This window comes from Herpailurus yagouaroundi, unplaced genomic scaffold, assembly GCF_014898765.1.
Source record: "Herpailurus yagouaroundi ecotype Mexico unplaced genomic scaffold, PumYag 28, whole genome shotgun sequence".
NCBI classification, from domain to species: Eukaryota; Metazoa; Chordata; class Mammalia; order Carnivora; family Felidae; genus Herpailurus; species Herpailurus yagouaroundi.
In genome coordinates this window covers 37,003,567-37,028,251 of record NW_024412376.1, presented here as the reverse complement: position 1 = coordinate 37,028,251, position 24,685 = coordinate 37,003,567, and the positions used below count along the sequence as shown (strand labels likewise).

Below are 24,685 nucleotides of genomic sequence, written 5' to 3'. Positions count from 1 at the left end.
TTAGCACCTTATGGCCAGTGTTGCTACCTCACCAAATACCCAATATTCTTTCACTGCTTTGAGAAGCAGACCCTCATTGTTGGGAATGATGATGTACCAACCCTGAGACCCTACCTGTACCAACCCTACAGTTTCCTGCTGCCTTGCAGATAGGTTGGCTAATGAGATATAGGCCGAGTTGTTTCAATGGGCTGGCAAGAAAGCTCTTTAGAGGGGCTCGCCCTGTGCTGGTTCCCTTTCTGTCCTTATTGTGGACTCCACACTGGGGCATGTGTACCGAACGGCACCCCTGAGGATGGGAGCTTTGCACTAATGGAGGGGGGGAGGGTTAGAAGGAATCCAGGGTCCAGATGCCCATGGAGTTACCATACCAGCTTACCTCTGTATTCTTTCACGCGTGACCAAAAAAGATCTTGCTTGAAATAATTTCATTTTGTGTGTCTAGTATTAGAAGCTGAACTTAATTCCCAACTGATACACACAGCAGACTCTAGGGGTGTATCGATGCCGTAATTGACCAGGTTTTACGTTAGTTGGGGCCTTGAAGGGGAATCTTTCTGCTCGTTGTTTGTCAATGTACCGACTGGTTTGTGTGCAGGAATGCATCCTTTTTCATGGATGTCTTCATATTATCTACGTGTTATGAACTTGTCTGTCAGCCTTGTTCCAACTATTATAATGTCAAGGTGTAGAAAATGAAATTAGAATTAAAGACATGAACAAAAGCGAGTAATTAGGAAAAAGAGAAGGCTTTAGCTCTAAGATTTTTCTTAATTTCTTAATTATTATTTTATTTGAGAGAGAGAGAGAGTAAGGGAGAGGGGCAGAGGGAGAGAGAGAGAGAGAGAGAGAGAGAATACCAAGCAGGCCCTGCACTGTCAGTTTAGAGCCTGACCTGGGGCTCGAACTTATGAACAGTGACCTCATGACCTAAACTGAAACCAAGAGCTGGATGCTTAACCAATTGAGACACTCAAGCGCCCCTATGATTTTTCTATTTTTACTAGAAATACTTTTAAAAATTACATTCCATAGACAACTGAAATTTCGTTTCTCAATTTAAAAATATTTTGTAAAGAAAAAAGAAAAGAATGTGTTACAACATCTTTCAGGTATGCAGAAAACCCAGTTAATTTTTAGGGTAGACAATTTTGTATAAAGCAGGTTGAATTCTACAAGAACTTTAAAATTGGTATTGCATCATTTATTTAAAGAGGTGTGTGGATCGGAGCACCTGGGCGACTCAGTTGGTTAAGCCTCCGACTTTGGCTCGGGTCATGGTCTCACAGTTCCTGAGTTCAAGCCCCGCGTCAGGCTCTGTGCTGATAGCAGCTCAGAGCCTAAAACTTGCTTCAGATTCTGTGTCTCCCTCTCTCTCTCTGCCCCTCCCCTGCTAACACTCTGTCTCTCTCTTTCTCTCTCTCAAAAATAAAGAAACATTTAAAAAACTTAAAAAAAAAAAAGGTATACAGATCAAAAGAGATAATTATACAAGGTAACAATCCTTCTTTTCCATAGTCACAAGTAAAATTAAAAGAACTTTCCTTTAAAAAGATGTGTAATTCACTCCTTTACTCTTAGTCAACAACATTTTAGTAAACAAACACCTTACTTTCAAATAAGCATTTATCTTAAGTGTTTATATACATTAATCACATAGAAACTAATGTCAAAGACACTCTTTACTCCTCTCTTATAGTGCTTTATTTTTCAGTTAACTTCAAAAATGCTTTTCCATCTAACACTGCTGAATGAGCACTTTAGCTTACCAGCGTGTATGTACTTATTTATTTTTGTAAAAGTCATACAGCTGAGCATAATTTATACATATGTAATGGATATCTGACATTTCTAAAGCCATAAGCTATAAAGGAAAAATATTATTACATATATTATTCTCAGCATACGAGGCAGGAGAAAAGAACCTAAAACCTGTAATCAGTCTTAAAACTTTAGTAGTTTTGCAAATCAGTTCTAATCAATAGTGATGGGACCATTTCTTACATGAGACTTATAAGATAGAAATTATACATTGAAGCCAAGTGGTAAATAAACATCTGATGATCTTACTGACCTTCTGAGGAAAGACTTTATATTACTTGAAAAATGAGAGTCTAATACAGCATTTTTTACATTATTTTCACTTAACTTTAAAAACAAGATGCATACAAGTGAAATTATTAACGATCTACCAGATTATTTTTTCACTCATTGGAAAACTATAACCTCTGCTCTTTCTGAAGGCTAGCATTTATTAAACATGCAGAGTTTTCCCATGTTCTTGATGTTAATTATAACGTCAGGGTTTCACCAAAGTCAGAGTAATATAGTGATTACTCTCCACTGATCTTTATACCGGAGAAAGTGTTGCTTACAATTTGTAGTTTCTATGTATCATTCATTTTGTTCTTCCCATGCAGACCAAAGAAGTGAAAATGTGAAGAATATCTTTCATGTAAAAGGCCCAATTACTTATGTATAAAGTACCAAAAGCCAGTGATGACAATGTGATGGGATGTGAGGAATATGACTGCCCGAGCCCTCTGCACCTGAAGTCCAACTGGAAAACTTCCATTCACCTTTGGTTGTTTTCAATGGTTCAGTGTTGTATTTCTAAACTTGTACGGCACTGAAATGAAAGTCTCAATGTTATTGGCTGTACTTTGGCTTAGAAATTTAACTTCTTAAGACATCATTTCAATGGGGCGCCTGGGTGGCGCAGTAGGTTAAGCATCCGACTTCAGCCAGGTCGCGATCTCGCGGTCCGTGAGTTCGAGCCCCGCATCAGGCTCTGGGCTGATGGCTCAGAGCCTGGAGCCTGTTTCCGATTCTGTGTCTCCCTCTCTCTCTGCCCCTCCCCCGTTCATGCTCTGTCTCTCTCTGTCCCAAAAATAAATAAAACGTTGAAAAAAAAATTAAAAAAAAAAAGATATCATTTCAAAAAGAGCATAGAGCATCTACTGAATTGATTTTTAAAGGTTTTATTTTATATAATTGTATGGATTGCTATCTCACGAATATGACATGCTATTTAGAAGAGGTAATGGGACAAAAAAACAAAACAAACCAAGAAACCCCACCGAGTATCTACAAATAGCTACTCCCAAAAGGACTAAGAGGAAAATAAAATTTTGGTGCCAGACAGGACAATACCAAGGCAATGTCAAAGAGCTGCTCAAACGAGCAAAGTAATTTAGGCAATTCATTGTTTGAATTATGCAATTATTAATAAAAAATTTGACTAATTCCATTCCACACTATTATACAGTGACTTTTCTTATTATTTTAAGACTGAAGAAATGTAACCTATGGGTAGAGCTACTCTGGCCTGCCTGCTGTGTATACTGAGTGGAACCCCAGGATTCATCCTGAGTATCTTCTGACGGTGAAAAAGTAGCATGTGTAAATTTAATTCAGCATAAAACTCAATGTTTTCCCCACAATGAGAATTTCAGTGGTGTCTTCCCAGTATGAAACCGTGTCTTAGCACTCTACTTACCTTCAGAATTTGTATTAATTCTGACAGAAACTGAAACTAAAGCCTATATTTTATGTTTACTTATCATAGGGGCCTTCTTCCAGAGATGGTGCAAATTGATAGTTTAAACAGTCAAAATTTAAAAATAGACAAAGGCATTTTTTAAAACATTTTACATTGCGAGAGGCATTTGTCACTCCCTGGATATGACTTTTGATCCATGCTGTATGCCTGTTTTTAGATAACAGTGAGCTTCCCAGAAAGAGGAGTCATATCACTGAGTTAAGGGTAACAGACTGAGGGGCGCCTGGGTGGCTCAGTTGGTTGAGTGTCGGACTCTTCGGCTCAAGTCATGATCTCACGGGTTTGTGGGTTCGAGCGCTGCATCGGGCTCTGTGCTGACTGTGCTGAGCCTGCTTGAGATTGTCTCTCTCTTCTCTCTACCATTCACTCACACTCCTTCTCTCTCAAAATAAAATAAACTTTAAAAAAAAAAAAAGAGAGAGAGAGTGTAACAGATTGATAGAGGCACCTGAGTGGCTCAGTCAGTTAAGTGTCTATTAAGTGCCTGACTCTTGATCTCAGCTTAGGTCATGATCTCATGGTTCCTGAGATGGAACCCCGCCTCAGGTTTCCCACGCAGAATCGGCCTGCGGATCCTCTCTCTCCGTCTCTCTGCTCCTCCCCCATTCGCATGCACACGCTCTCTCTCTTTCTCTCTCTCTCAAAATAAATAAATAAGCTTAAAAAAGAAGAGTAACACATCGATAATCTTGTATGTTTATTAAAACAAGTTCCCTGAGGAGTTTAACTAGGCAATATTGTTAACCTAGTTTGCTTAAAGTGTACAAAAATGCGCAGTGAAAGTTATATATCTTTAAAACATTCCGAAGTCAGGTTTTGTTCTGATTGGCTACCCCATTAGGGCAAATTAATGTGATTTTTACCAACAATATCTGAAACATAAAAATTAAGTTTGGGTTTAAAATCAGTTATTGAAATTATCATAAATATATGATATCTATTGATTGAACAGTAATAAGATACAGGATGCTAAGATTGACCCTTCACTGCTTTGGTTCATAGACCTTGCTAGAATAAACTACCTTCTAAAAAAAATTCCTTGTAGACTGTGCAATTATAGAGGTTAGGACATTTTGCAGACATAAATTCAATGACATGTTACTGAAGCTTGCTTCTTCTGAAATTTAAAGTTATTTTAAATGCTGAATGAGAATATTTTAACTGTATTAAAATATTCATAAAGTATTGCTTAATCAAAATGAGATTTCAAGACCCCTTATCATTCTCTGAACTTCTAAGTGCATTGGTTGATAGACTTGGATAAAGTTTATAGGTGTAAGTATTCAGCAAAAATCTTAGATACCTAGAGAGAGAAAGAAGCAATCTAAGACTCTTCAAAGAGTCAAAACGTGGAGAAGAAACAAAGTAACAAAATAGGCAGAAATAATAATTCAGAAAATGGCAATTTTGGCATAAATATCTGAGAGTCACTGTCGACCACAAATTGAATATGAATATGCAAAACAGACGTGAAAACAAAAATGCCTTATTAGGATGTGCTAACGAGGATATGACAGATGAATCTGTTGACATTATATACCACAAAGACTGTCTTTTGCCACAGTTCCATGAAGTCCCAGGATAACACAATAGCAGTGGTTAAACACAACCAGATAGTTCTCTTTCATTGTATGGAAAGATTTCCCTGGCTTGGAGCTCTGCCTTTAAAATGATGGGCATAGTTCAGAAGGTGAGTACCAGTCAGAGGGATTCCGAGAAGGGGGAGAGGGGTAGTTTTGTTATGTATTAAGGCAGCCTTTCGAACCCAAGACCCCAAATTCAGCAGCAAATATGTGGTGAACCTCATCTCCCCTCAGTTTACATGTGGAAAGTAAAATAAATAAAGTGTTCACTCTTTATTTCTTTCCTGGAATACAATATCAGGTATTGCGGAAGACCCGAGGACTCCCAGTTTGCTAGATTGCTTTAAAGGTCAGAATTAGACAATCAAGGATTCAGTGAGGATTGATTTTCCGTGAATGGGAATGATAAGCAGGCTCTTCTGCATCTGGCGCCGTTGCTTCTTGTACAAGAATGTCAACAAACCCCGTGTAGAATGTCACCTCTGCTGGACTGATAGCGGCCTCCTGGAAAGCTGTGTCCAGGGAGACACAAGGCTTGTGCCAGCCTGACAGGAAGGTACAGTGGGTGATGCCTGCCACCGGCACAGGAATCTGCCTGTTCCTATTCTGTTTGTTGCAAACGACCTTAAAGATCTCGAAAATACAAAGCGTTGGCAGATGACCCCCTGTGCCCATGTTCTCTTCACACAAAGGCAAAGAGGTGTGGTGAGAGCAAGAATGAGCTTTGGAGAAATGTGGCCACGCTGGTGATCTTAGCCGAGAGGGAGATCATCTCGCTCCTTCACTGCAGATTCCTGTTCCTCCGAGAAGTGCCCAAGGGGCCTGTCTGGCTAACTCAGAGTCCGCAGGTCACCAGACAACATCTCCTCAGGACGGTGGACTCTCACTCTGTCTTCTTGGCAGGTAGACGCGCTTCCCAACCCCCGGGGATGATGTATAGAGTGAAGCACGCGCTTTGTTCGCTGTCTTTTCCATGACGTAACTGGCCTTGAGGAAAGTTCCTGCTGAAGGCAGAGGACCTATCAGAGGACTTGACTAATCAGAGGAAATTATCCAAAGCTAATTAGGTAACAAGGTGACCCAGAAGGAGGCCGTATGTAAAACAGCTTCCTGATTTAAACTCCAAGGAATGAAGCAGAAAGGGAACAAGGACCTGGAGAGTGTGGCCGCAGTGAGTACAGGCAGCTAGAGGTTGGTGGAGAGGAGGGAACAGGCGCTGAGGAGAGGTGAACGCGTCCCGTGGCTACTCCACCCTCAGAAGCCACGGTGGATGGCAGCCAAGCCTCTGCCCGGCGCTTCTCAATCGTGCATTCTTCCAAGTACAGGTGATGCCATCGTTAGGGAGAGTGGGCGTTGGGAGGCACAGCAAAAGGTTCTTGTGTCTATGTTGATTTGAAATTAATTAAATTTGCATCCTCTTCATCCTCCGTTGGCAGGCTCAGCAGGCTCCCTCCAGGGCTGCTCCTTGGAAAACATTAGCACCATTCAGTTTCAGGATTCATTGTCACTGTAAAAAAAAAAAAAAAAAGAGAGAGAGAGAGAGAACAATAGTGTATTTCCAAGAAGCTACCAAGAGCTGGTCACTCCACTGTGGAGGTGACTCAAGAGAACATAAACAGTCAGGAAGCCAACAGTGTCCAGCTTACAGTTTCTGAAACAAAGGTTGGTTTGGATTTTATACTTGATCCCTGAGGAGGAAATCCATGAGAGCCAAGAAATAATCCCTAGCTCTTGCTCCAATATCCCTCCCTCGTGCTGATGTGGAGAGAACCAGATGGAGTTGGGGGTCCCTCCCCCCACCTTTAATTAAAACGAATCCCATTCTCTATGAATAGATGCCAAATTTGCCTTTTCTTTTTTTTTCCTTTTTTAAAAAAATTTCCATGCATTGTTTTTTTCAGGAGTTGGTGGTCCTGGCGTGTTTTCAAAAGCCCATTTTGTTCGTATCCACAAAGGATCCGGAGGTGCTTTCTCCGTGTCATTTAGAATTCAACCATTAGGCATCTTGGGGTGTGAATAGACATAAATTACGGACATGGTATTCGGACATGACTGTGCTGGCTGGCTAATTTGTGCTTTTGTTTCCAACTTGGCTATCTTGGCCACATAGCTGGCTCTGCAGCTTTCCCCCAGCGAGACCATACCTCCACCCACGTCTCCTGGAGAGCAGGCCACTCTCCCTCTCCTCCTGCTTCTTTTTTCAGTTTTGTGTCCCATCACTCAAATTCCAGAACATCCCTACTTGAAGTGACCTTTGTGTCCAAGGAAGTGCCCGAATGATAATCATCAACAGAACATCGTATCTCCTTAGCTCACAGACATGGGTAGTCTGCAACCGACTGTATTCTTCTTACTCCTACTTCAGGGCTCTCCTGCTCAGGGAAACAGCATGTGTTTCCAAAAAGACTTTGAAGCAGTTTGGTAGACGGATAGGTAGCCAGATAAATAGATCTATCCACGAAAGGGGAGGGGAAACGTAGTGTGTATGGTTATGTGTTTGTATTTGTGTTGTGAAGACCGGGGGAAGATGCTGTGATAAGGGCGGACAACCAGTACGACAGGAGGAGGAGAGCAATTGTGAACAAAAGGACAACTTCTGTAGCAAAATTGACTTACAATGGGAAGCTGATGGAAAATTAAGAAAGTTTTTAGCTGAAGAGCAGATTTTTTTTTTTAATTTTTTTTTTCAACGTTTATTTATTTTTGGAACAGAGAGAGACAGAGCATGAACGGGGGAGGGGCAGAGAGAGAGGGAGACACAGAATCGGAAACAGGCTCCAGGCTCTGAGCCATCAGCCCAGAGCCCGACGCGGGACTCGAACTCACGGACCGCGAGATCGTGACCTGGCTGAAGTCGGACGCTTAACCGACTACGCCACCCAGGCGCCCCTGAAGAGCAGGTTTAACATCCCCTTCATTTAAGTCACCCTGTACCACTCTTAAACTGGGCAAGGTGGTTCCATTTCTTGGAAACTGGGTGGTAGCAGAATATTACTTCTAAGATCCAGAAGTTCATCTCTATAGAACATAAGTCTCTGAATTGCGGGTTTTCCTTCTGTGGCCTTATCTGGAAACTTCAGCTCCCCTAAGCACAGTATAACACAAAGCCTCACTCGTAGTGGGCACGAGCCCTCTTTTGTCCACAACGCTGATCTGCGTCCAGCTGTTACAACAGATGTGATTTTTAAAAATTTTTATAAAACCATTCCGTAGCCTCTGTTGGAAAACTAAATACAAATAAGCAAAGCAAAAATACCAACAATCTTACTACAGTCAACATTTTGGTGTTCATTCTTCCAAACTTTCTTCCCTTGATAATGACATACATTCTTTTTGTACAAAAGTAGGATCCTATTACATATATTGTGCTATCGACTGCTTTGCTCACTCTCATTCGCCTGGAGACCTCAGTCCTTGCTAATAAATACACAATATCTTTTTAGTGGCTATAGAGGATCTCATTGCCTCATGAAATGAAAAAGCATTTTTAAACTACACACCCTTATTGTTAAACATGTAGACCCTTTCCAATAGTCTTTATTTAGCCTGAAAAATGCTACATCTTTGCACACTTCCATTTGTTACCTTCGGGTAAATGGCTAGAAGGGGAATTACCAGGTTAAAATGTGTGCTCTTTTAAAGCTTGAAGAGCCCATTTTCAAATTACCCCCTTCCCTAGATATTTTGTACAATTTACCTTCTCCCCACACTTTCTTTAGGGAAATATCTTTTTCCCCACATCCTTCCCCATACTGGATATTATTATTTTCATTTTTTATTGCTCCAATAGGTGAAAATAGTATATTTACTTTTTTATAATTTCTGAGAAAAACAAACATTTTTTAAAGCTCTCTTGGTAATTTCCATTCCTTCTTTTGCAAAATTGCTTATTGATAATTTTTACTCATATTTAAAATGGGACTGTTATCTTTTTATTGGTTTGTGTTTTAAGAATCATAATTTTTATTTATTATACGTGTATTGGAAATACCTTACCCCAGTTTTTATTTTCCTTCTCATTCTATTTATTGTGTTTTTCGAAGTACAGAAATTTAGAGTTTTTAATGTTTTAGAGTTTTTAATGTTTTAATTTAGAGTTAAAACTATGCTTTTCTGATATGGTTTCTGACTTGTGTGTCATGCTTTCAAACTAGTTCCCAACTCAGAGTTATAATAAAATTCCTCTATATTTTCCCTGGACTTTTTTCTTTTTTTAACATTTAAACTTATTTGGAGTCTATTTTAATCTAAAGTGTAAGGCAGAGTTCTAAATTTTAATTTAAAAAAAATTTTTAATGTTTATTTTTGAGAGAAAGAGAGAGAGAGAGAGAGAGAGCATGAGTGGAAGAGGGGCAGAGAGAGAGGGAGACACAGAATCCCAAGCAGGCTCCAGGCTCTAAGCTGTCAGCACAGAGCCCGACGCGGGGCTCGAACCCACAAACTGGGAGATCATGACCTGAGCCAAAGTCAGATGCTTAACCAATTGAGCCACCCAGGCACCCGTAAATTTAAATTTTTACATTGTTGAGTCTTTCATTCAGGAACACAGTACATCTCTATTTTTAAAAATCTTTTATGTCCCTCAAAACATTTTTGAACAATTTCTTTTCATATTACACCATTCATTTTTCGGTTACGTTTATGCCTTGGTATTTCACACCTCGTGTTGCTCTTTTATGGTAGTACTAATGCTCATGTGCGCTAACAGTGGCTCTTTTAACACAGTAGATAAGAGCACAGGGTCAGATGGCCAGAGCTTGAACCAGGGCTCAGCCACTTCCTTGCTATGTGACCTTGGATAAGTTGACCTTTCTTAGCCGAAGTTTCCTATTCTCATCCGCAAAACATGCATAATAATACCATGTACCTTCTAGGGTTGTTGTAAAGGATAGGTGAGCAAATACAAGGCCCTATGCTGCAGGCCTGACGTGCAAACCCATGAACGTGTGTTATCCTTATTTTGCAGATTCTAAGCTAACGAACGTCCGTCAGTGAACTACAAGCTTGAACATTGCTTCCAATATCCAAAGGCTTTCAGAAACCATCTTCCCAAACAAACTTTCCATTTCTGAGAACGCCCTTAAATGCGGTTTGCTTAGAAAACTCTACAAGCATTCTGAAGGCTTCACGTGTGACGCTGTCCACCTCCTGCTTCAGCTTCAAGCACCGAAGAGCACAGAAGCTCACACGTGGCACTCGGCGCTCAGCTCTGTGGACAGTGAGCAGCATGACAGGGTCTGCCACACAAGACGGTCCCAACGTGGATACAAGTTGCCTCAGCTATGGGACCTCAGGTCATTCCTAGTGTTGCAAATCCCACGTGCGAGTTTTTACTGGCCGTGGTGCGGTGGCCATCAGGCCTGTGGGCAAGTCAGCAGCCTGCGATCTGGCCCTACCTGAGCCCAGAGCCATTCTCTCGCTCACGTTCTTCCCTCTATTTAGTTAGACGCGTTCCCTGCTGTCTTTGGGGCTATTTATCATCTCTGTGAAATGATCAAATGAGCCCAGACGTTGTTAACTCTGGCAAATCCTAGAGTTCTGTTAAAAATACCTTGGCAAACTGCCACACGACTGCAACAAATAAAGTAAGTAATCCTGCTTCCAACCTCTGTTGCCTGCCTCGGTGTTAATTCCTGCAGTTTTAGTGTCTTGTCTATGACAGTGGCATTAGTGAGGAATTTTTCTCAGAGTGTTATACAGATATTTTCAGAATGTGGGACAGCTTTCCTAAAGGCCTTTATAGTGACAGGCCTACAAACCATAAAAACAAATTGAATTGATGAAAAAGCATCGATTTGTTATTTTTAAGAAAGCATTTAATTGGAATGCTAGCAGTTAAATGAGGACAAATACAGCTCTTAACACCTTGTTTCCTAACTGCCCCCTTGGTTGCAGGTAGGATCAGATAAGCCATCTTTGTTCTCCTGACCGGTTTATCTTCTAACAATCCCTCTTTATGACCACAGCTAATGTTGCTTAGCTCTGAAGATGGTAATAAACTTACGTTAAACCTTTCGCACATGATGATGCTCCCTAACCTGGTTTTGGGGAAGTGCAGAGCTCAGGATAGCACAAAGTCACATAACAATTAGATTGTGCTCCCTTCTTTTCATCAGTATAACGTCCCTTCTCCTTCTCGAAAGAGGCCTGGCCCTGGGGGGAATTATAGAGGTCACACATCTGGCTAACATCCCAGGCAGGCCTAAAATTCATCCAAGACACATAGATCATGCCCACAGTAGACATAATCTGGGCCACTATTCAAGCAGGCTGTGTTTTATTAAATTTAGTACATCTCTCACTCACCACATGAGCATGCACGCACACACACACACACACACACACACACACACCTGCATTTTAACAATGTTATTTGAGATTATCATCCTGCAGGATTATAAATGGTTACTTTGTACCCTTCATATGTTACTTTGTATCCCTCATAATACAGAGCTCAGATTTGAAGGAAACCAGTTAGCACTTAATATACTTCCTAAATACTTGTTGAGTTTTAAAAGACTTTTGAGAGACTAAAAAAGGAAAAGAGGAAAGAAACTCACAAAGAAAATAACTGGAGGTAGCCAGAGATTTACTTGAGCAAAGAGGTCAAAAGAGTTCACTAAAAACACTGTTTTCTTGCAGTTAATGATCTTTTCAATGAATATATGGGACGACGGATGCATCATCTACCAAATACTTTCATGTATCAGCCTCATGGTGGCTGCCTTTCTTGCTGCTGTGTGTTCCTTCTTTTTTTTTTTTTATCTCTAATTTATCTTATAGTTTGTGGAATATCTCTTATTTTAACTAATTAATAAAAGAGAATTAAAATGTAGTTTTTAAAAAAATATTGCATTTCATAAACTTGCTGTGTAAATTGGACAAATCACTTAACATCTCTGAGTTCCAGGCTTACTCATACAGATTATTTCATTTTTAACTGGTCAAACTGGCATGATATAGACAATGCCAGGCCCTGTCTGGCATTAGGTGTTCATATTAAGTGTTCAGTAAATATATTTTGTAAAATTATATCAACAGTCATACTTTTCTAAGAAAAAAAAAGAGAGAAAGATCAAGAGAAGAGAGGAAACAGGAAGAAATTTACAAAATTCTTTATTAAACGAAACTGGATTTTCCTGAGAAATATTGAAGTGATCCATTTTTATGTCATTGAGCTCAGACATGAATCATAAGATAAACAATAGAATTATTACAAAACCAGAACAGGGATGCTGTTATTCACCCTCTAACTAGTTAATTTCTTAGGTGATAGTACCTAAGCATCTGGCACATATAAAATGCTATACAAATGTCTTATTGTTTTTGTTATTCATGAGCTTTCAAAATTATAAATCTACTTGAATGAAACCAAATCGATTTTTTCCCTAGTCGTTCCCCACTCAATATAAACTCATCACTGTGGCTAACTGGCATAAAGGAAAGAAGATGGACACTTGGCTGTTATTTGCAGTTCCTTTTCTGTGGTTATTCACCTAAGCTTACAGAGACAGAACATCGTGCTTGCAGGAAATTGTCTAAGTATAAAGGCCTCAGGAAGAAGGGACAGGCTGGCTACACCTTAAGCACTATGACGAAAGGGATTCTTCCCTTCTTGTTACCACTATCTAGCTCCATTCAGGAAGGTTCTGTGAGGCTGGGGGTACACAATAAGGGAGTGCGTTCTTTACAGAGAATTTAAACAATAATAAAACCCAACTCAATAGATCTGCTTTTTGTTGTCACCATGTGCTGGCAAAGATGAACCGTGTCAGTGATGAAATTCTCTTCAACTCTAGGGCAGACCTCTCCCACAGCCTTGCCACACCCCTTGGACACGACTTCCACTAACACTCTTCCCACTACATCTTACACTGCCTAGCACAGAACCAATACGAATTAGGAGGAAAATGCTAAGGAAATAACAATAAGGAAATAAGAATATAAAACTCTCCCTCCTCCACAATTCCTTTGTTGTCTTTTCTTATGGATTTTTTAAAGATACAAAAACCATAGTATAAACTTCCCATAGTGCTCGGTGTGTCTCTGGCATTTATTAAAATCTGTGCTAGATTTTAGGTTCCACAACATAAAAGAAAGTGTCCATTCAACAAGGACAGGGCAAAGTAATGAACAATGGCTTGCCAATGGGATACATGGGGAAAGTTCTGAAAGGCCGGAGATTATGGACCTTAACAAGAAAAGTCTTTGTATCCAATGTGGTGCATTAAGTGTAGGATGGTGACCATATCGACTCCTTTTTCCAGAAGTACATGGACTTTACGCCTAAGAGGTTTTGCGTCAGGGTGTCTTTCTAGCATCAACAGGGATTGAGCCCTTTAAATAGAGTCCAGAAGTCTTAGTTTAGCAAGAGGATGGAGAAGTGTGTTTTCTACTAAGTTCAATCTTCAGTGACTGTTACATACTTTCTGAAGCATTGCAGTCACTTGTACACTGCTTAAATGGTAGAGGAAGGATGAGTCACAGAGCTAAAAGCCAATGGGGAACTTTGGGGGTAATGATGTATCAAAGTAGGTTAACTGATTGTGACAAATGTACCATTGTGGTGTGGGATGCCAACAGCTGGGGAGGCTGTGCATGTGTGGGGTTATTAGAACTCTCTGTACTTTCTGCTCAGTTTTGCTGTAAACCTAAAACTGCTCTAAAATATACAGTCTTAAAAAAAAAAAAAAATGTCCCAACCAGTACTGTGGGTGGGCCTGGGCCTTTGGACACAAGCTCATTAGCCCAAAAGGCAGTCAATTTATGTATATCAATGTTAAGTTAATAATAAGAATACCAATACTTATTGAGAGCTTATTTTGTGACAGACTTTGTTCTGAGTGCTTTGTACCTTTCTGACTTTTCAGTGACTAAAAATTAGATTTGCTTTACAATATTTTACTACTCTTTGCAGCAGTCAGAAAGTATCTGTGGCACCAAAGCCTTGGGACTTGCCATTGCTGGTTCTTAATGCTGGTGCTGGCTTCACTGAGAGGGAATGACGTAAGGCCTGACGGCTGTCCTGTGAATTAAAGCCGAACAGTTCTGGACCAACAGAGGAATGTAGACATTCCCCTTAAAAACAATAGTTTAGCATAAAGCAGCTCTCCAAATGGGTTAAGGCTTTTTGTCTTACAGGCAGAAATGACCTAGAGCTTATTTCAAAGACCAACCTTTCAATATTTCAAAAATGTGATTTCTAAGATGCTTTCCCAACCATATAGTTCTCAACATTAAGTTTCTTCTATGTTGCCAATAATTCCAAAAACCAAGAGGCAGATGTATAAAAACCACCGGTGTTCCATGCCACTTGTGGGTGCCCATCAGAAATACAGTCATAAGATATTTATAGGGTTTTGGTGGTGATCTGAGCCATGTGCTGAACATACACATGACTCATTTTTAGGTAAGATTAAAATGCAGAGAAAACATTCTTTTGTAATTGCCTTTGTGATGCTCCCGCTAGCATTTTTTTCCCTTTCATCTACTTGTTAATATCTGGTACCTCATTTACATGGGATAGAATTTTTTCTGAACCAGTGATGAATTTTTAACATGCAAAAACTTGGACTGGTAACGCTGACTGAAATCTTCAATAAGAAACGGACTTCCGAATCAGAGCCGAGGTTTACCTCACTAAGACTGCAGAGGTGTGATGTGTGAGATGTAGGGTGACGACCTTTCAGATAAGGTTTAAGGGAAGGAGCAGAAAAAGGGGCTAGAAGACAAACATCTGACTGCCCCGATCACCATCTACTACCAGTCTTTTCCTGCAAGGCTCCAGCCTCAAGGACTGCCCGTGACAAATGTCTGCACTCTGGAAGCATTTAAGATGACAGGCACAAGACCTCTGGTTAACATGGAGGGAGAGAAGACGGGTGGTATTTACCCTGCTCTGAAAGATTATTCTATCTACTCCAACAGAAGCGTAAAGTCTCAGTCACAGGCTCAGTCAAGTTCTCTACTCGCTGATCACCTCTGAGTCACCCCTACCAACAATTTGGTGCCCCCAAATCACAGCGCTGCTGTGTGGAACAAGTCCCCACGTTGCTGAATCATCAATCCTTTCTCCTGCGACACTTCCCACGTCCTGACCAAACAGTCCTCTGATCAGAAACACCCCAGGCGTGGTCATTTCTAGCCTCACAATAGGTAGCAAAATTTAAACAAGACTCTGGTGTGCTGACCACTAAAATTTTCTATCAAGCAGAGCCACCTAGTGGTAGAATGGAATATGTTTTTAAAATTCTCATTTAATTTCTCCCCTATGACAATCCAATCCAGGTGGGGTTTTGTTTTGTTCTGTTTTGTTTTTTATATGTTCATTTTGCTCACTCATATTTACAGTTATCCAGTAAGGCTGTCACTTCCATCTGTTTTCCTTACCAAACATCTATTTATCCAAGGTAAACAAACCTATAGTTTGTTACAGCTGGAAAGTTTTGTGGCTAAAACAGAAGCCGACTCAACAGTATCTCTTCAGAAGGACAAAGAAAATGCCAGTATTCATTTACTTCAAAAGATAGAGTCACTAGGATATTTACTTTGTAACTTTCTATTTGTATTTTTCTATTTACTTTGTACCTTTGCACCTTTCTTTTCTCCACACTACACACCTATATACCCATGTAAATTGTCACATAAAATTTACAAGCGCAGAGAAGGTAAATGAAAATGCTCTACCCTGGTCTCCAATACCCTCCCGCCCACACATATAATCAATGGTAGAAATTAGAAGTACCTTGGGCTGTGGTTTGATTCCTTTTCTTCCTTTAAAGTAGGTAAACATTCACAATCAGCTAGGACAGAACAGAAGCAAACTCGTTGTTAATCACCAAAATTCTATTTTCTACCCACAAAACTCATGCATTTGAGCGCCACATTTCCCAGCTCTGTGTGGTTGCTTGTACAGAAATGGCCTCACTAGGGAGTTCCAGAGGTTAAAAGATTAATGATGGCAAGGCTCTTGAAATGGAAAAAAGCATTAGTAGCACAGATACAAGACTTCAACATGCCTCTGGCCCTGTTGGAAAGGGCACAATTCATCACTGCTTGGTTATTCAGTCCCCAAAGAACCTCACTGTTGCTCCAAAAGCTAGAATCTGCATGTTTCAGGTTAGACACTGGAATAAAATAGCTTTACCGGAGGTCCTGATGAGCCTGTAGAATGATTTCAGTCAGGATGCATGATCAAAAGGCAGCCAGTGAATTGAGGAACGACTAACCTTCTTAAAGTCGTCAGAGTTCTCTCCTATCATGTCACAGTTATTTGTAAGGAAAAACAAAATCCATCGACTCCATCGCCTATGTGTCAAAATAACTCTCTGCTGTAGTTACGAAATAGATATGCCTTTTTCTGGGTTTCTGGTTTTGTGAGTGTAATGGGATCCTGACGTATGACTGTTATCTCAGGCACAAAAGGAAAGATGTCAAATTATTAAGAGACGTTGTCTTTGGGTGGTATAATTTTTTTCTTCTTTCTACTTTTATTTTTGCATTTGCCAAATTATTATGTATGTGTATTTTATAAACTAAAAACAACAAAATGAAACTGCCTTAACGATTATTATAGTGACCTGCCCCTGTCCCCAAATGCTTTACAGAGCCTTCCTTGCCTCAATCTTGGGCTATGAAAAACTGTTCCGTTCAAAATTGTACAAGTTCATCGAATGGTTCTAATCTTTGGGAAAGCTTATGTTGATAAGCCTCTGGTATAATAATTCTAATAACAGGTCTCTGGATGTGGGGCTTCACTTTGTTGAATCTGACAGACCCCAGGGTATTTTTTAAAGTTGAATGTTAACAATACAAATGATATGATAATATAAATAGTGGATGTTATGAATATAATCTGAGCATTAAAAATCAGTTGATTTTTTATAGGAATTTTAAAAGGGAAAAAACAACTATCATCTTTTTTACTTTTTATTTATTCATTTATTGACACGCAATTTTTTTTAATGTTTATTTATTTTTGAGAGAGACAGAGTGCAGGGGGGAGGGGGACAAGGGGAAGGAGACACGGAATCTGAAACAGGTTCCAGGCTCTGAGCTGTCAGCACAGAGCCCAACTCGGGGCTTGAACTCACAAACTGTGAGATCACGATCCGAGTGAAGTCAGACGCTCAACCAACTGAGCTACCCAGGTGCCCTGCTACCACCTTTTTTAAACCCACATATTGATTTAATGAAAAGTAAGGAACACATACAGCAATTACTACCAGATATCAATTAGGAAGTAAGTTACAGGAGGATGTTTAAATTACTATCTTTATTAGTGCTGTTCAATAGAACTTTCTTTGGTGATGGAAATGTTCTAGATTTGTGTGTATAATACAGTAGTTATGCATCCCAAGTGGCTACTGAGCATTCACAATGTGGCTAGCGTGACTGAAAATTTTTAACTTTATTTAATTTCTTAAATTTTAATTTAAATAGCCACATATGGCTGGTGCCTCTTGCATATGGCAGTGAACAGCACTGATCTATGTAAATGATATGTGGCAAAATTTTACATCCATATACAGATTAAAATTATAGATCTCTAAATTCTACAGTAGATAAGGTAATGCCAGATGCTAACTTTTTCCAGATAATTTGGACCCAGAGAGCTCCTTGTTTGGAAAAAATCATCTTCTTCTTGAAAAAGTCTGTTTGAAAAGATTGTACAAAAATAAAAACAAATGGCACCATGTGATGCAGTAATTAACCTGAGTCTTTTCTTTTTTTAATGTTTATTTACTTATTTTGCGAGAGAGAGAGAACACAAGCAGGGGAGGGCAGGGAAAGAGAGAGGAAGAGAGAGAATCCCAAGCAGGCTCACTGCTACGAGCACAGAGCCTGCTGTAGGGCTTGATCCCATAAACTGTGAGATCATGAGCTGAGCTGAAATCAAGAGTTGGACGCTTAACCCACTGATCCACCAGGCACCCCTTAAACTGAGTCTTTAAGGATAGTCAGACCTAAGTTGATCACCCGCATGCTCCAGATCTCATGTGGATTGGGCTCACACCGTCACATTCCAACAGTTACGGGACATTTATAAAACCGTTGCAACCTTCACATGCCAGAGAGGACAGGAAAAGCAACTTTAGGTTACCACGTACCATTTCTATTCATGTTGTTCATCCACTTGTCAAGCTCTTCCATTTCAATTTCCATAACAGAGGGTGTGTCTTCCTCAAAAATGGGGCTGGAGAGAGAACAGAAACAAAAAGGAGTGTGGTGTGCCGAGTCTCATTTTGGGAAAGCCCAGAATGTTGACTGCGGGAAAGGTGAACTTGATTTGGTGTGTGACACCAAAGATTGGGGCTTTGCCCTACTTACCAAATTCTAAGAGGCGGAAAGGCTCGAACTACAATAAGCCTTCGTCTATCACCGATCCACTGATGGAAGGTGCACGGCCCAGCTCTTGGGCTACAAGGGAGCCCAGGAGACTCTGACTGCTTCCCTAAATTAGGTACCAGGTTGAGCTGCCAGGCTTCTACCATGAGGCTCCTCTGGGGAGTTGCCCTATTTAGCATGGTAGCCTTGCTTAATTTCACTTCCCTTTCCTTGAGGTTTCTGATCTGTGCCCCAGGTCAAGAGGCCACTGTGGACAGGCTACTTTCATCCCCCCTCCTTTCAATTCCCAGGCTTTTCTGACATAGAGAAATGGAGTCGTCGCTCTCAGAAACCCACTGCCCTCACTTCCCAGGATTCAGAGCACACGGTTACGGAAAAGAAGCCCCTGGGTAACGTAAATGGGGTTGGGGAGGAGACCACCAGCTCAGAACCACAGCTGGGGTGCGAAAGGAAGGCACGTAGAGGAGCCTGGGTGTGAGAGGAGGGCGTATGGAGGAAACCAGCAAAGTGTCTAAACAAGCAAGGTTGCTAGGGGGAAGGCTGGAGGAGGTGGTGACACCGCCCCAGAGCACTCTTCTGGTGGCATCTTGTTCTCTTTCTGCCCACTCCTCCCTCCATCCTTCCTTCCTCTCCCCTTCCATTCCCCTTCTCCCTCCCGCCCTCACTGTGATTCTGCAGCATGAACTTTATGCCTCTACCAGGACTCCCCTTTCCTACCAGGGAATGCTGTCTTTCCTGGTGATGAAATTTTTAATCAGAATAAATGAACCAACGTCCTTGAAATACACCCAGGGTCAGAATATTTAAACTGCAATGCATTTGGAACTGGTAGCATTCAAAGACTTTTTTTTTTTTTTTTTTTTTTTTTTTCTGGAGAGGACCCTGTTCTTCACCCAGATCTCCCACTGAACTGAACTGAGGTTGGGAGACAGGTGCATCCCCTTACCCCTTGGGCTGCTAAGGGCCCTCTCCTGGGGCCCAGGATGAAAGGGGACCCTCAAGGGTGTCAGAATAAAAACTCCTAAAAAGGCAGATGGCTCTCTAATTTACTCCTCTCCCGGATATCTTCGTCTACACTGAGCTGGGTGGGAGGCAGCAGGAACTTACACTTTGATGTTCTCACTTCCCAGTTCATCTAAAGAGAATAGATATAAAGGTCATGTTAGCTTTCATTGTCTAGAACAACTGTTTAGTTCAACAACAGCTGAAATCTCCTTTCCAAAGACAGGAGACAACTTTAGGTAAATTGCATTTTAGGGAGCAATAACTCTTAAGTCAAACACGCACCATATTGAAATGAGGTCCTAATTTACCACATGAAATCTGGTTGTTTTTTTTTAAAGATATGATGGTTCCCTGAGAGTGTTGACCTCAAATCAGATGTTTCTCCCTTTTCATTTTTTTTTTAAATCCATCTGAAGAAGAAAACAGTGGCAATGGGAAGCAAGGGAGAGTCAGACAAGAGGGACTGTTCGTTGGTCCCTTCCTTACCCCAACACGTCCCAGTTCAACACACTGCTGTTGTATCTTTGTGTGACACACCAAGCCCAGCACTGTGACCGTCCCTTTGTCCCAGAGCAGGTTGTGGGGTACTCATCAGGGCTCCCCTTGGAACTCTGCTCTCACCCCTGCTGCTTGCATGGCTGGACCCCTCACACCCTTCTGGTCTTAGCTTATACTCTCTCCTCAGGGAGCACCCTCCCTCCCTCCTATCTCTGAAGTAGGGTCCACCTTTCCAGTTGCCCCCCAGCTCAGCACCTTGCTTGCTTCCTCATAGAATTTGCCATGTTTGTCATTGGACAATCCATCTGCTTAATTTTGTTGGTCGCTCCCACAGTTTCAGAAGGACAGAGATCGTGCCCTGCCTTGTTGTCCTGCTATCCCCCACCTCCCATCCAGCTAGCCCGGTACCTGGCAAACACCCAGTAAATATGTATTGAATAAATGAGTAGGCCTTAATCTGGATGGTCTAACATGGGTTAAATTCATACCCAATGTTTTGGACTTAACTATACCATAAAAACAAAGCTTTGAGCAAACTTGCTTTTTGTTGCTGTGGTTGAGGTGAGAACCAGGTAACAGTTTGTCAAATGCCCATCAGGTTCCAGATGAGCGTGTGGCAAGAATCAGAGCCCAATGGCCCAGCTCAAGCTCTGTTTTGTTTGGCAGGGGAAGCGATGCATCCAGAGAAACGAGGCGATGATGCCAAGTGAGTGGAGAGCATAGACCCACAGCACCTTTTATGATGTGAAAACCAGTGAGAAGCAAACCACTTTGTAGAGGCCCACCCAATAGTCGAGTGGTCCTGATCCTTGGCAACTGGAGGTCTCTTTTTGCCTGGCCTGCAGAAATGTAGGTCCCCGTCGAGCAAACACAACCAGCAAGAACCTGGAACTGAGCTCCTGGCAGCTGGGAGCCACTATAATTTCCTGTGGGTTGGCAAGCTTTCATGGCATCGCTGGTCCAAGAGAGCTGGGCACAGATGGAAGTTTCGAGCCACCACTGCTTACCTTCTAGGGCCTATGGCTTATATCTTTCTGCCCCCTGCTAGGAACCTGATGCTTCCTGCACGTGTCTGACTCCTCAGGCACTTAGACTGGGGAAAGGGGAGTATGTTCATTTATATTTTATATATGTATATCTTTCATCTAAAATTGAAGTGCTATTTCCTTAAAGGATTTTACTATAAATAAAGCCCATACACAACTGAGCCTTCCCTACAGGTGACCCATAAAGATCCCCCTGTTTTGTCACTCCCTCTCTTTCCTTCCCCCTCTTTCCCTGCTTAGTAAACCACCCCCAACTAATTTCTCAGAGAGCTAGTGGCCCCACAGCCCCACCGCAGAGGGCATGGATTTATCTTTATAATTTGAGCGCCTGCAGGCTTTGTGGTGAGCAAAAGCTCACCCTGCCTGCAGACGATGGAAAAGTTTAAAAACCCATTACAAAAGTACTCCAGATGCACCAAATGGGAAGCTCCTGTAATCAGTATTCAAACAGAGCAAAGAGCCTTCTGTGGCCTCGTCTCCCCTGCTCCGAGACCATTACCCCTGCCCCAGCCACCATGGCAACAGAAAAACATCGGGGAGAGCACACCAGAGCGGAGCATTAAACCAGGAGGGAGACCAATTACGTGTCCTCAGCAATCAGGTCCTGCCCACTCCACTCCACCTGGCCTACATCTCTTTATTAATAGCCATCTACTCCCTTTGCCACCGGAGGGCAAATGTACCTCTTACACAGCCCCCCACCTGCACTCGATTCCATTTTCCCTCCTACAGTCCTTCCATGTCACACCCTCCTACCCACTTCGTCCCCGGCCCGCGGTTCCCGGCTACACCCACTCAGCCTGCCAATGCCCCCCCTGCCAGCTACCCTCCTCTGTGTACCTCAGATGGTGGCATCGCTGGGGCGAGGGGATGAGGGCGGGAGCCCCACAGGAAGGTGGCTTATTTATCTTTTTTTCCATGCCGAACACTGAGCAAGAGACAGACGCTTTCGGGAGATGTACTGAGCAGACCCAGGCGTCATGTAGCCACAGTCTATTTAAAGTGATGGTTTCCTGCCAGCTGTTTTCCCTGGAGCTCTCTCAGACACAGCACATCAGAACACTTAATAAATGTTAAATACTAACAACTGCAAACTTAATGCCTTGCAGGTCTGGGAAGAATGGTAACAGAGCATCACGTTACTACACAGCATTTCCCTTTTTCTGGACTCGAAATGGACAGGCCCAAAGAGAAAAAGTAATTTCCAATAGGAAGAAATGTTCTTTCTTTCTTTTTTTTAATATATTTTTTAATTTTTATCTATTCTGAGAGAGAGAGGGGGAGAGAGAGCAAGCAAGAGAGTGGGGGAAGGGCAGGGAGAGAAGGGAGAGAGAATCCCAAGCAGGCTCCGAACCGACAGCACAGAGCCCGACATGGGGCTCGAATGCGCAAACTGGGAGTTCATGACCTGAGCAGAAATGACGAGTCAGAGGCTTAACTGATTGAGCCCCGAGAAGTGTTCTTTCTAAATGTGTTGGGAAGGCGCCCCCCGGTGGTCAAACTGGTGCAGAAGCGCCTACCAGGCTCTGTTCAGGTGGGGGAAAGACCAATGTGTCTAACTTTCTGAGAGCACATCATCCATGCCCTTCCACAAAACATTGTTTTGGATACTTTCCAAGAAAACTACTGGTCTGACCCAGTATGACAGTTCTATTTTTCCTGGAAAAAAATATTTATTTTATTTATTTTTTTTAACGTTTATTTATTTTTGAGATAGACAGAGACACACAGCATGAATGGGGGAGGGTCAGAGAGAGGGAGACACAGAATCCGAAACAGGCTCCAGGCTCTGAGCTGTCAGCACAGAGCCCGACGCGGGGCTCGAACCCACGGACCGCGAGATCATGACCTGAGCCGAAGTCGGCCGCCCAACCGACTGAGCCACCCAGGCGCCCCGGAAAAAAATATTTAAATAACATTTTGTTAATTTAAATATTCTCCTTTTATTGACTTGCATTATAATGTGGTGTTATGTGAATAGGGAGACTTCAGTGGACGGAAGTTGTTAACCTTTCAGCATTTAGTTTGTTTGAGGAGACATCCATCTGTTAAGCAGTTAACCGTCTGTATCTATACCAAAGGAGTGACTAGTAAAAGAAAATATTTAAATAAATTTCTCTCTATCAAAAGTTGTGATTAGCAATTGTTTGGACGTTTCAAGATATCTGTGTTGTGTTCTCTCTCTCTCTTTTTTAAGTTTATTTATTTATGTTGAGAAAGACAGAGACAGCACGAATCAGGGAGGGGCAGAGGGAGAAGAAGAGAGAGAACCCCAAGCAGCCTCCCCACTGTCAGTGCAGAGCCTGATGTGGGGCTCAAATTCACAAAAACATGAGATCATAACCTGAGCTGAAACCAAGAGTCAGATGTGTGACCTACTGAGCCACCCAGATGCCCTTCTGTTGTGTTCTCTTAAAGTGAGGCATATTTAAACCAAAAAGAAGGTGCCAATTGGTATTAAGAATAAGTTGCAAATTTGTTTTTATCTCTGAGAATAGCTGTTCTTTCAAAAAAGTTCTAACATTGTTTTATTAACTCATTCAGTCAACAGACGTTTATTGAGCAGCTAATATATGTGTTGGGCTAGGCACTAGGTTAGGTAAAAGGGGTAATCATACTAATAGGTTAACACAATATGCCGGCTACTCTTCCTACTAAGTGATTTACATACATGAACCCATTTCATTCTCATACCGTCTCTGTCAGCTAGGTGTTGGATTTGCCCATGTCACAAATGAGGAAGCTGAATCAGAGAAGTCAGAGGGCTAAGAAAAAAGCCAACAGGGCAGCGTGGTTCCAGAGTCCATACTCTAACCTTGATGTCATACTACTAAACAAGATAAATAAGACAAGTTCTTGATTCTCTTGGACCTTAAAGAGAACATAACCTCGTAAGAGAGACCAAAAAATAAAAATTAACGAAAAAAAGACAAATCAGCAACTCATGCCAGTGTAAACACTGTGCACAGTAAGTGTGAACACAGTCTGTAAGAGCACAGAAGAGGTGTGATTAATTTTGCCTGGGGAGTGATTACTCAAGGCTTCATAAAAGAACTGGGCATTGAAGAATAGGGTGGCAATTTGCCAAGCAGATAAGAAGGAAATCTCACACAGAGGAACAGTGGCAACCAGGCACGTTAATGTCATAAAAGTGTAAGCCACACTCCGGGAACAGCCAACAGTTCATGTACCCAATGCGGGGTACATGAGCCTTGTCTGAGATGGAGGCCCGTTCTTGATCATAAATGGCTTTTGAACTTTGAGGTTCTCACAATGAAATTTAATCAAAAAGCCCTTGGGGCGCCTGGGTGGCGCAGTCGGTTAGGCGTCCGACTTCAGCCAGGTCACGATCTCGCGGTCCATGAGTTCAAGCCCCGCGTCGGGCTCTGGACTGATAGCTCAGAGCCTGGAACCTGTTTCCGATTCTGTGTCTCCCTCTCTCTCTGCCCCTCCCCCGTTCATGCTCTGTCTCTCTCTGTCCCAAAAATTAAATAAACGTTGAAAAAAAAAATTAAAAAAAAAAAAAGCCCTTTCTGGGGCGCCTGGGTGGCTCAGTCGGTTAAGCGTCCGACTTCAGCCAGGTCACGATCTCGCGGTCCGTGAGTTTGAGCCCCACGTCAGGCTCTGAGCTGTCAGCACAGAGC

At 41.8% G+C, this 24,685-nt stretch overlaps 1 protein-coding gene across 4 annotated transcripts in view; it reads right to left on the bottom strand.

Annotated features, from left to right (window-relative positions):
- TMEM154 (transmembrane protein 154) overlaps positions 1-24,685 on the bottom strand; it is a 51,163-nt gene that overhangs the window by 1,970 nt on the left and 24,508 nt on the right. Inside the window, exons 4-7 of one of the 4 annotated variants that reach the window (XM_040472321.1) lie at positions 19,600-19,627; positions 18,255-18,340; positions 15,890-15,947; positions 2,580-2,629 (exon numbers count right to left, since the gene is read on the bottom strand). In XM_040472321.1, coding sequence (XP_040328255.1) covers positions 2,614-2,629; positions 15,890-15,947; positions 18,255-18,340; positions 19,600-19,627 — 188 coding nt within the window. In that variant the 3' untranslated portion in view covers positions 2,580-2,613. Of the gene's footprint in view, positions 1-1,559; positions 2,630-4,242; positions 6,653-15,889; positions 15,948-18,254; positions 18,341-19,599; positions 19,628-24,685 lie in introns of those variants that run through there. The other 3 variants (XM_040472311.1, XM_040472303.1, XM_040472295.1) reach the window with 3 other exon arrangements.